At 35.3% G+C, this 13,145-nt stretch overlaps 1 protein-coding gene across 1 annotated transcript; it reads left to right on the top strand.

The window, feature by feature from the left end:
* Positions 1 to 6,963: 6,963 nt before the first annotated feature.
* On the top strand, positions 6,964 to 11,864 carry LOC136806667 (uncharacterized). Its single transcript, XM_067063251.1, has 2 exons — positions 6,964 to 7,008; positions 10,944 to 11,864. The coding sequence occupies exon 2, from the start codon at positions 10,989 to 10,991 to the stop codon at positions 11,787 to 11,789; it is 801 nt and encodes a 266-aa protein (XP_066919352.1). The 5' UTR covers positions 6,964 to 7,008; positions 10,944 to 10,988; the 3' UTR covers positions 11,790 to 11,864.
* Positions 11,865 to 13,145: the final 1,281 nt, after the last annotated feature.

The raw sequence follows: 13,145 nt of genomic DNA, 5'->3' as shown, positions 1-13,145 counted from the left end.
AATCCAAAAAAACTTCTAAAAGCTAAAAGTTTTCAAAATAGAACTTGGGAAAATTTGTATGAACTTAAAAAAAAAGAAAACTATTTGATTTTTGTATTATTTTTATTGAAAGTAGAATATATTATGCATCCTATCATTATTTTTTGGTGAAAACAGATACCATATATTAAGCAGTTATTGGACAAAGTCGAATCCAATATGCAAAAATATTTGGCGTGCGAGAAAAGATATTGGACGAGGCTTCGCCGAGTCCAATATCTTTTCTCGTAGCCTAATATTTTTCATATTGGATGAGACTGCGTCCAAATAAATGGTTTATTATCCGTTCATCGCTAAAATATTTCTTGTTTTCAAACATAATTCCAATTTATATGTTTGTAAATCTGGTTTCTTGGTAGTTTTTTATTCAAAAGTCTTATTTTTATTTTGGGACGTAACGTCAAAAAGAAGATGCTCAATTGTCATTGAACTCGTTGTGTGACGTCAATTTTTGAAATATGTAGCCTCCATGGAAGCTATATATTCGAAAATATTGGACAGCAAAGAAGCCAATCAAATGTCGCTATTTACGCGCGTCGGATAATAACATGTTTTATGTTATATCAATTTCTTCTTTTGGCTGAACGGCGTTTACAGACTGCTGAGGTTTTATAATTCACTCCGGCTCCAGCATGCGTAGAGAAGGCACTCCCCAATGGCTGCATGAAGTTTCACTTAATGTTTTTGAAGCTTTTCTATATATAAAAATGATATAAGGCATAGTCCGAACTTTCGAAAAATACCTTATCGGGGGAAAAAATGTCGGGGAAAAGTGACGAAAATTTTGAGGGGGTGACGAAATTTTCCCCCGAGCCCGACGAATTTTTTCCCCGATATTTTATCACCCGACCAAAACTTTTACCCGATTATTTTATCCCCGACCAAAACTTTTACCCAATTTTTTAAACCCCAACCAAAATTAAAATCTAAATTTTTTACACCTTTATTAACCGAAATTAGTGCTTTAAACGCCGAATTACAAGATCTTTTTTCGAGCTAGTGAAGGAAACCATTTCAGTTGGGTGAAAGTGACTAAATTGTAAATTTCGTCGGGAAAAGTGACGAATTTGAAATTTTGGTCGGGGGAAAGTGACGAAAATGTCTCTAGGTGACGAAATTTTTCCCCGACTAAATAAAAGGGAATGGGTGAAAAGACAGTGATTGATGTCTTCTTTTATCTCCTCTCCTCATCTCCTGCGAATGTTTTTAGCTCTTAGGACTTTTTTATTTTAAATCGCTATCATTAATATTTCCATCGTGTATACTTTATAGGCAAAGTTATTATCACAAAGACTTATATTAAAAAAAATAAAAAAAAAAACTCCAACATTTTTTTCCCCGATAAGTATAAGATAAAACCTAATCACGCCCGCTCCTCTGTAATTTGGAAAGAAAGCGGGTGGCAACCTCGTTCCCTGCGTATTATCAATCAGCTCTTGATGCTTCTTATTGATAGCGCCAGATATTCTCTGGCATTCATAAGTAACGTATAAATTAGACGATGTTATCGTTCGTTACAGTGTGATAGTAAAGGCGGGAAAATATGGCGTTATGGCGGTATAATACGGGAAAAAATCGGCGTGAGAGTTGCGAAGAAAGACACTGGCACAACTCTACCGACTGTAAACTATTTTCGGCAAAAAAAAACGTTTGCGAATTTTCTTCGGCTTTGGGCTTTTTTCTTAGATAGTGATTTGTCTTAGACTATAACATAGTCTACGTATGAATAAAGTCTGGGATACAAGGAAACGAGGTTGAGCAGCGGGTGATTTTTGGCTAAACACGCACGCCCACGATCTAGAAAGGGGCGCCAGAACACTATACGCCCTAAGAAATTTTTGAAATCGAAAGTGTTGACGCACCTTCGTTAACCGGACTGTCGGGTATAACTAGACTATACTATATCATCTTTTTTGTAAAGAGTTGTAGACTAGAGTCTACTTCTGGCTGAACTTTGCTTTTTGATAATTTTTTATGACGCTGAGTCCAGTGAAGTAGACTAGGAGCATTTGGCGAGGTCGCCATTTTGAAAAAAAAAATTAAAAATCAATCGTAAAAGGGGTTACGCACGGAGAACGAGTCTCCTGTTTGCAAAGCGAAAGGGATTCTATAGACGCCGGGTCTATTTTTTTCCGAAAATCCTAAATCCCAGAGAAATTCCGAAAATCTAAAATTCCAAAACTCAAAATACTGCGAATCTTGTGATGATGACGTAAATCTATTTACAGAAAGTTAAAGGAAGCAAACCATTCCCGAGTTAAAAAAGGGAAAATAACTCGGATAGTTAACTTAAAGGAAGCACAATTTCCCGAATTAGATAATCAAAAATAACTCGGACAGCTATACTAAAGGAACCAAAAATTCCAAAAAGTCAAAAAATGAAAAATAAAATTAAAGGAAGCAAAATAAACCGAGTTATGAAATGTAAAATGACGTTATAACTCGGGATTACTCGTTTTTTTTAACTTGGAAAGAATAACTCGGGAACTCCGGGTCTCTATAATTTCGAATGTTTTTGTTCGAACAAAAACATTCGACAATTAAGTTCCCGCCGAAAATATACACATCAAAATAAACTATTTTTTTTTTGATCCAGAAGCTTCAAAATAAATGCAGCAGCTTTTTCAGAGATGTGAAATTATCATTATACGTAGAAAAAGAAGATGTATTGTATTTTTTCGATTGAGAAGAAATTGTCAAGCTGTAAACGTGTCGAATTTTCGAAATTGTTGAAGAATTGATGCTGAAAAGTCAAAGACACAGTTTTGTGGAGAATTGGCTGGGAGATACACGAGAGACCTTTTACAAAAATCCCTCGTTACATGGTTTAATCAAAGACATTGAATTTTCCTTGTTTTTGTTATGGAAAATATTCTTGACAAGTATTAGAGAATTTCAAGTTTTTATGAATTTATTATTGTATTGATAAAAAAAACTGTTTGGTTTTCACGAACGAAGAAAGTGCCAAAAGCTGAATTTATCTGCTTTGGGTTGTGTCACGTGTGTGTCGAGTAGTTTTGTAATAATTTCTTTATATTTCATCAGATTTAATTTCACTGACTTTTTGGAAAGAATAGAATAAGAGCTCATCAAAAAATAGTTGTATTTTTTTACATTTTCCCATTATCATTATTTATTCCGAGAGTTCAGTTCTTTTCCGCTGTTTTGTTTTGATTTTCTCACACCGCTTACCCAAATGTTAGCTAATTTCTATTTAAAGTCGTCCTAAAGCCATATAACACCCCTCTCTCTCATTGCATTCTCGATAAATTTTCCGATCCAAAGAGGGGTTAGCCATTTCAGAACTTCTTTCCAATCTCGAGTTATCGCATTTTTTTTGTCTTGATGACGTCATCAACTGAAAATGGCTAAAGATTCAGCCAAATTTGAAAGTCCTACTCAAGAGTTATAAACTCTTCAATCTCATTCCCCATATAATTCCCGATAGAATGAGGGGTCAACGACCTCTCAACTCCTTTCCAATCTCACGTTATCGCATTTTTATGTTTTGATGACGTCATCACAACTAAAAATGGCTAAAAATTCAGCCAAATTTGAAAGTCCTTTTCAAGTCTCATAAATCCTCTCATCTCGTTCCCCATAAATTTCTCGATAGAATGAGGGGTCAACGACCTCCCAACTCCTCTTCAAACTCGAGACATCGCATTTTAAAGTTTTTCCCAAACCCGTGACGTCATTGGCTGTATCCCTTTACCCCTAATGTTATTAACGGTCAATTCGCGAATTTTGGAATTTTTGCGGTCAACAGGTACTTTGTGCCCCAAGGGTCCCAAAAAAACAAAAAACGTCAATTTTTTCCAAGGGAAAGTGGGTTTTTAAATTTGCGAAGGATTGACACTGCAACGACTTCATCTCAAAAAACGCTAATTTTCACGAAATTTTCAAATTAGAAACATTCCAGAGGCTAAACACAGCGGAATAGCGGCTAGACGAAAAAAAAGGTGAATTTCCATTTTTAGTACCCGCATATCATTGAAATTTTGTAAATTTTGCTTACGCGCATGTGTTTGCCAAAAGAGTCGCACTCCGCTCGCTAACGCTCGCTCCGTGCGTAATCAAAATAACAATAAAACTACCTACTTGGAGTTGAAGAATATAATCAAAAATTAGAAACAAATACGATCAATCGTAAAAGGGGTTACGCACGGAGAACGAGTCTCGTGTTCGCAAAGCGAAAGGGATTCTATAGACGCCTCAAGCCCACTAGTTATGTAAGGTGATGATGTGTGATGATGACGTCATTTTGGCCCTAAATGACGTCACCGAAAGGGTAATAAACTTTTGTTTGACTTTACTGAAATCGATTTCTAATTGTTCCGATAGATTCTATCGATAGTTACCAATCCAATGAAGACTCAATAAGTAATAGTTATCGCATGACTTTAAGTGCAACAATACGAGAAATATTTTACAAGGCGCGAGCCTTTTTATTAGGCCAATCAGTGTAACGTAAATCTATTTACAGAAAGTTAAAGGAAGCAAAAATTTCCGAGTTAAAAAAGGAAAAATAACACGGATAGTTAAAGGAAGCACAATTTCCTGAGTTAGAAAATCGAAAATAACTCGGAAGCTAAAGGAAACAAATTCAACAAAAATTCACGAGTTACACGAAAGATAACTCGGAAAGTTAAAGGAAGCAAAATAAACCGAGTTATGAAATGTAAAATGACGTCACTGTATTCCAAAAATGACGTCATAACTCGGGATAACTCGGTTTTTTCGTAACTCGGTTTTTAACTCGGAAAAAATATCTTGGGAATTCCGGGTCTCTATAATTTCGAATGTTTTTGTTCGAAAATCTTGTTAGATTCGAACAAAAACATTCGACAACAAGTTCCCGCCGAAAATATGCACATCAAAAAAGAAAAATCATTTCGATTCAGAAGCTTCAAAATAAATGCAGCAGCTTTTTCAAAGATGTGAAATTATTATACATTATACACATAAAAGGAAGATGTATTGTATTTTTTCGATTGAGAAGAAATTCTTCATCAATGCGTTTCTCTATCAGATTGATAACACTTTTCGATGTTTTTGTTTCGATGCATGGCTGAGAGAAAATATGGTCTGAAACAACATTTTTGCAAAAAAAACTAATGGGGGAACTTCTCGACTTTAAACTATCGTCAAGCTGTAAACGTGTCGAATTTTCGAAGTAAGAAGTGTCAATTGTTGAAGAATCGATGCTGAAAAGTCAAAGACGCAGTTTTGTGGAGAATTGGGAGAGGCACGAGAGAGCTTTTACAAAAATCCCTCGTTACCTGGTTTAATCAAAGACATTGAAATTCCCGTGTTTTGTTATGGAAAATATTGTTGACAAGTATTAAAGAATTTCAAGTTTTTATGCATGCATTGATAAAAAAACTGTTTCGTTTTCACGAAACAAACGAAAGTGCCGAAAGCTGAATTTATTTGCTTTGTGTCACGTGTCGTGTGTGTGTCGAGTATAATTTCTATATATTTCATCAGTTTTAATTTCACTGACTTTTTGGAAAGAATGGAGTAAGAGCTCATCAAAAAATTGTTTTTTTACGTTTTTTCATTATTTATTTCGAGAGTTCAGTTCTTTTCGGCTGTTTTGTTTTGATTTTCTCACGCTGCTTACCCAAATGTTAACCAATTTTTATTTAAAGTCGTCCTAAGGCCTCATAACACCCCTCTCTCATTGCATTCTCGATAAATTTTCCGATCCAAAGAGGGGTTAGCCATTTCCAAACTCCTTTCCAATTCCATCTTATTCCCCATAAAATTCCCGATAGAATGAGAGTTCAACGACCTCCCAATTCCTTTCCAATCTCGAGTTAGCGCATTTCTTTTGTTTTGATGACGTCATCAGCTGAAAATGGCTAAAAATTCAGCCAAGTTTGAAAGTCCTACTCAAGCGTTATAAACCCTCTAATCTCATTCCCCATAAAATTCCCGATAGAATGAGGGGTCAACGACCTCCCAACTCCTTTCCAATCTCACGTTATTGTATTTTTTTGTTATGATGACGTCATCAGCTGAAAATGGCTAAAAATTCAGCCGAATTTGAAAGTCTTACTCAAGCCTTATAAACCCTTTCATCTCATTCCCCATAAAATTCCCGATAGAATGAGGGGTCAACGAGCTCTCCACTCTTATTCAAACTCGAGATATCGCATTTTGAAGTTTTTCCCAAACCCGTGACGTCAGTGGGTCCCTTTACCCCTAATATTGTCAACAGTCAATTCGCGAATTTTGAAATTTTTGCGGTCAACAGGTACCTTATGCCCCAAGGGTCCTAGCCTATACTAGACGTCACCCGCGTTTTTTTACGCAATTAACGTCTATTCCACTTTGCGACTTTTTCGAATGTTTTGAGCCCGGGTTTTCGGGCTCTAAACATTCGATTTTTTGACGTCACTTTTAACTTTCGAAGCTCCTGCAGTAGCAAAATAATCGAATTTGCGTCAAAACACTTGAAAGGCTTCTATTTTTCGAAAATCGTCAAAGTGGAACTCACTAAGAAACGAGATAAAAAATCCCGGTTTTTAGTGAGGTGCTCGCTACAAGGGTCCCAAAAAAACAAAAAACGTCAATTTTTTCCAAGGGAAAGTGGGTTTTTAAATTTGCGAAAGATTGACACTGCAACGACTTCTTCTTAGAAAACGCTAATTTTCACGAAATTTTCAAATTAGAAACATTCCAGATTAACAGATTTGTAATCCCTTATTCTCAAATAAACATATTGCTTCATACTGTTTTTACCTTCCAAAAACAACTAAAATCTGGCGGACTGTTTTACAGTCCGCCTAGGCAAAAGCATATTACCATATACTACCGGGCCACTTATCAGCGCCAAAAAGTCCATAAAAAAGCTCTAAGTGGACCCCGGGCTAAAAGAGTTGTGGAGTAAATGTTTTATTTTACAGTTGAGTCAGACTGTACATTGCCAAGGTCTCTGCCAGCAGCCAAGCAGCAAAAGAGGTAAGTCCCAAGAATCACAGAATTATTTTACTAAAAATCTTGAATAAGGTTCGTCTGTCTTGTCAAAGGAGGGCTTTATATAGAAACCACAAATCTAGATGTTACATAAATGTGTATAGCTAGCTGCCTAACAAGTCAAGATGATGGACATTTCCTTGACCCCTAGAGGCTGTTGGAGTCAGCTTGCCTAAGGGTGAAATAGTGGGCAAGCAGTGGTTCGTCCAGAACAGTTGTGAGGAAGGCAAGGTGTCTAAGTGTTTTTTGAATACTTCTTTGGGGGGGCAGTTTGTCAAATCTCTTATTGGTCTAGGGGCAGGGTGTTGAGCAAACGAGGGCCCTCTTGGGAAATACTTCCTCACCAGATATTTTTGTATTTAATATTGACAGCTTTAAAGCAATTTTATCAATTTCAATACAAGAAAAGAAGCTCTCTTAGATCTGCTACTCACAAATAGACCTACATTCCTTGTCCGCTGTCTTCCAGTGGCAGGTTTTGGTGATCATGACACATGCGCCATCGCTGACATTGTATGTCATCCACAAAAATTCAAACCAGTGCAACGCACAGTGCATTGTTGGAATAGAGCCAATATTCAGAACCTTCGCAAAGACATAGATACCAACATCAAGACTTTAGTCGCATCAACAACTCCTGATACTTCTGTTAATGACATTTGGATAAACTTGAAAGACATTCTTCTTACTGCGCAAGCCACACATGTTCCTACAAAAATCACCTCACAAAGATTTCAACAACCATGGTTTAACAGAGCCTGCAAAAAAGCAGTTCGTAAAAAGAAACGATCTTACCGCAAATATAAAGTGTCAAAGGACCCTACTGATTGGAAATATTATATAAAATGTGAGAAAGAAGCAAATAAAACATGTGAAAAGGTAAAAAATGACCATATAAAACGAAGTATCATGAATGATGATGGCAAAAAAAACAAAAAACTTTTCAGCTACATCAAATCAAAAAGGAACGACGTTATTGGAGTTTCTCCTCTTGTGGACGCAGATAACATCACACATATAAATGACAACGACATAGCTGAAATATTAAATCAACAGTTTGCAAGTGTCTTCTCTAAAGACGACGGCTTATTACCTGAAATCAAAGGTCCTAAAGGATCAAACATCAAAGACATTGTTTTCACCAGAAACGGCATCCATAAATTGCTATCGAATATCAATCCTAAGAAAGCTTGTGGTCCCGACAATGTCTCAGCAAGGATTCTCCATGTATGTGCAGACATTTTACCTGACATCCTTGTTTTACTTTTCACGGCATCACTCGAACAAGGAGCCATTCCAAACGACTGGCGACATGCATTAGTGACTCCAATTTACAAAGGCGGGAATAAAGACCGATCAAAAGCTGAGAACTATAGGCCGATCAGCCTAACATCGATCACTTGCAAGCTTATGGAGCACATAATCCACAGCAATATAATGACTCATTTTGATCAGGACCACACACTTTCTGATACACAACATGGCTTTAGAAAATTTCGATCATGCGAGACACAGCTAATTCAAACCATAAATACGCTGGCGCAATCTTTGAACAATCGCGAACAAACAGACTCCATTTTGTTGGATTTTAGTAAAGCCTTCGACAAGGTTTGTCACAGAAAACTTTTATTGAAACTTGAACATTATGGCATCCATGGAACCTTGCTTAAATGGATAGCGGATTTTCTGAACAATCGTAGTCAATGTGTAGCTGTAAGAGGAACTCTGTCAAAGCGGATAGCGGTCACTTCAGGTGTCCCTCAAGGCTCAGTTCTTGGTCCCCTCTTGTTTCTTGTTTATATAAACGATATGCCCTTGCATGTTGATTCAAATATTGCTTTGTTTGCTGACGATTCCTACTTATTCAAAGTAATCAAATGCCTAAATGATGCATATTCATTACAAGCAGACCTTGACAAGTTAGTGGAGTGGGAAAAGCAATGGTCAATGGAGTTCCACCCGGGGAAATGCTATGTACTTCGCATAACAAACAAACATAAAATTATTGACCACACCTATACAATCCATGGTCAAAACTTGAAGGCAGTTGATAAAGCGAAATACCTTGGAGTAACCATTTCCAAGAATCTCTCTTGGAAACATCATGTTTCAGTCATCACTGCTAAGGCAAATTCCACCAGGATATTTCTTCAAAGGAATCTTCAAATGACAGACACAGAAACTCGTCTCGTTTTCTATAAGACATACATCAGACCCCTAGTAGAATATGCATCTTCAGTATGGGACTCACCTGGGAAATTGAATATAACATCGCAGTTAGAAAGCGTCCAACGAAAATCCATCCGTTGGATTTACAATAGGTGGGACAGGGAATGTTCACCCACTTCGTTATTGAAAGATGCTGATTTGGATATACTTGAAAATCGTCGCAAAATCAATCGCCTCAAACTTTTTCACAACATCATGTCTGGTTCAAAACACGTAGACAAATCAATCCTCCCCACGAGACAGCGTTGTAAAAACGTAAAATATAAACAATTACTGGGCTCAATCCAGTCATACACAATGTCTTTTTTCCCAAATGTGGTTCAACTATGGAACAGCCTTCCAAAAGAAGCAACATCTATTGAAGATACTGTTGTTTTTATTGATAAAATTAGTGGTCTGAACTTAGATTTCTAGTAAACCATTGACTCCATTTATGCTAATTTTATCCCTTATCTTCAGTCCTAAATATGTGGATCTAATTTTGAATTATTTTTGTCAACACCTATCCAAAATCTAGAACTCAAAGCTTGAAATCATTTGGAATCTCTCTACTCACCAAGCTTTATATACCTTTTAAGATGTTTTTATATTTATTTTTAGTAAATAAATCTTGTTTTTATATGCAATTTTTAATTTTAAGTTTATTTTTTTTAAGCCAGATACATATATTTTTTATCACTATTTATTTACCTTATATTTATATTCTTTTCTAGATAATATTTGTGAGAATAGGTTTTGTAACCTCCTGTAAATTATCGAATAGAAATAGAAAGCTAAAATTTTAGATTGCAAATTCTCCCCAATCTCTGACTTTTGTGGCGTGGCAGGCCAGGAATAAATACCTCCTTTTCTTTTGTCATACTGTAATTAAAATTCGGGACGTTGCCTTCAATGACGTTCCAGGTGTAAATTATTTGATAGCGCTGTCTCCGTCTTTCCAAGGCTATACAATTTTACTGATTTTAGTTTTTCCCAATAATTAAGATGCCTGAGGGATGACCTATTTGTTAAGCATTGTTAATAGCCGTTTCCGTATTATGAAACAAACTTAAACAAGTTTGGCTGGGGAACCTTTTTACCTAACCCTGTAATTCAAAGAATTTGGATCCAGAATTTAGCTTCGTGATTTTACATTTCCCAAACTTGTAAACAATTGCAGAATCCCAGCCTTGGAATTAGTTTTGGGAAATGAACCATTTTTCGAATCCGAACTACCGTGAAGTCAGGTAACTTGCATCAGTCGAGGCTAACATGCATAGCCCTCAAATGAATGAACTGTCTGGTCCTTAAAATACAAAGTTAAATCAAAACAAAAATGGTAGAGTAGAGCTGCGAGTGAAGCTACGTAGTTCATTTGTTTTGAAATTTTGCTGCTTTGATTGGTCAGTCATTTGAGGGCTATGCATGTTAGCCTCCACTGATGCAAGTTACCCGACTTCACGGTACAAATGTAGTACTAAATTGTGGCTTAATGGTCTACTCGAGGCGTAAGTAATGTGCTGAGAAAGACAGAGTAGCTCTATATAGTGTTTTATATATATAAGATATCTGTACCGGTACAGGACCAGAAAAATTGAGTGATCTCAGATGATACCAGTACCACTTGAATGGGTGTTAACCAATATGTAAGGGTATTGTCTTCAATTTCTAACTTTTATTATGTTTAAACTGTTCACATGTTTCTTTTTTAGAAAACCTCAAAAATCCTCTTTATTAGAGTAAAATATAAAGAAAAAATGCATCATTTAGCATGGTGTGGTGTTACAATATTTTCATCAGTGATACTTTCAATTATATTACGTGTGATAGTATACCGGTTAGCAAAGTCACAACACACCCAAGCACTATACGATGAATTGGCTGGAAATTTTGTAGCTGCAGTAACAGTAATGGAACTATCCGTTTTGAGTTATGTCAGACATGATGCTTTGTTTTATTTTTCATGTGTCTATGGCTACGTGTTCTTGAAAGTTCTGTACTTCAGTAGTTTAGAACTCTACTCTACACCCTTGTCCTTTGTTGATTTGTATTACGCTAAAAACCGTAAACACCCTTTTACCTTCTTGGAATGTGTTTTGATTTTGGTCACACAGAGTGTTGGCACTCTACTCGGTATTTATTACGCAAAATATGTTTGGGTTTTTGAAGATGCTGTCCACATCAATGCTGCTGAAGAAACTTGTCTTTCAAATTTATCGGAAATTCATGAATGGTATGAATGCTTTGGTGTTGAAATGTTTGGTACCTTTTTATGCGCTTTTGTTGATTTCAACATGTTTGACTCGTTGAAGCCTGTCACTCGTCCACTCATGATTTTGATTGTTATTCTCAGTTTTGGTCACATCACCGGCACTTGGATGAACCCAATGTTGGCAACAGTTTTCACTTTCCGCTGTGAAGGACATTCATCTGATTTACTTCACGTGGCTATCTACTGGATAGCACCTCTTGTTGGCCTATTATTGGCTTGGGAAATTCAATTATTTTTCAAAGGTTTATTTACGAAAAAAGAAACTTCTAAAAAGAAGAAAGAGTAGAGATATGTTTTAGAGATTTTAGATGTTCACCAATAGATTTTAGGTTATTATACCAGGTGTCCAAAAAAGTCCCCCTCTTTGAAGTTCTATCAACTGTTAACGAATCAATCATTTTGCATTGAAAAGAGGAAGGATAAACTTAAATTTATGTATATATATTAAATTGATTCTTTAACAGTTGATACAACTTGAGGAAGTTCACTTTAAAGAGGGGGAATTTTTTCTGGGACACCCGGTATCTACAATTTAAAAACAAATTAAATGATTTTTAAGTTGATCAATTAATGTTTTTTTTTTAACTTAATGTCATTTGAATTTGTCAATATTATCATTTAGTATCAAATTTTAGTGATTTATTTGTTTTTCTTTTGTTTAGCGAAATTATTCAATCCTTGATTTTAAATCAATTTTAAATATAAACGAAATATTAATATTATGAAACAGTACAGAAAATTGAAATTTGTAATTTGACCTTTACAGCTAGATTTTCAAACAGGGTGGCAGTATTAAATTTTCTCTAACAGAATGTCAAATCATTTAACACATTGTTAAATAAGAACACGCTGTATTTTTAGAAATGTTTCTAAAAATGAAGAAACTTGGGTTTTAGAATGTGGGTAGATATAAATCTAATTTTAGTGTAATTTGTATAACTTTTCTACTAAACTTTAATACAGTATTATTTGTCACATATAAGTTTTAATAAACTCTAAACTTTTTGTCTTTCATTTCATAATAGGATTTAGTTTTACAAAATAGAAATCGTTTTTTGAGTTTGACAGTTTTCTTGTGTTTCTTGAAAACCAATAAGCAAGCAGATTTGTTGGACTACTCAAACCAAAATACTGTAGAAACGAAAAGAGGGCTCATTTTTCATGTCTACTCATCGCGAGGGATCTTTATAATGAAAATTACCGTCATTATGGATTTTAAGGGTGTTCATGGCTTTTTTTTCTGCAGATTTTTATCTATAGAAAATAGATTTAAAATCTTATGCTATATATTATAAAATTTAAAATAAATTTTAATAACTAGTAAATTTAAAAAAGGAAATACTTTTCAAACAGGATTTTTTTTCAAAACTGTATTCTTCTTTTCACAAAGGAATTACTTGAAATACATTTGGATTTGCTGGGTGTATTTAAGATTCTCTTATTTGTTGAATATTAAGTTTTAATTTGGCGTTAATTTCATTGGGATGGAGGATGTACTTTAGGCGTACAAACTTTCGCGAGCAGAAACTTTCGCGATTTTTGCGAAAGTTAATGTCTTAAAAAATTATAGGAAGGGCCATTCGCGAAAGCTTGTGCTCGCGAAAAATTCTTTACACAATAGAATTTACAGATTATAAAACTT

This window comes from Clytia hemisphaerica, unplaced genomic scaffold (genome assembly GCF_902728285.1).
Source record: "Clytia hemisphaerica strain Z4C2 unplaced genomic scaffold, Clytia hemisphaerica genome assembly, whole genome shotgun sequence".
In the NCBI taxonomy this organism is placed as follows: domain Eukaryota; kingdom Metazoa; phylum Cnidaria; class Hydrozoa; order Leptothecata; family Clytiidae; genus Clytia; species Clytia hemisphaerica.
Note: the sequence above shows the minus strand (reverse complement) of the source record. Positions and strands in the feature narration are given on the sequence as shown.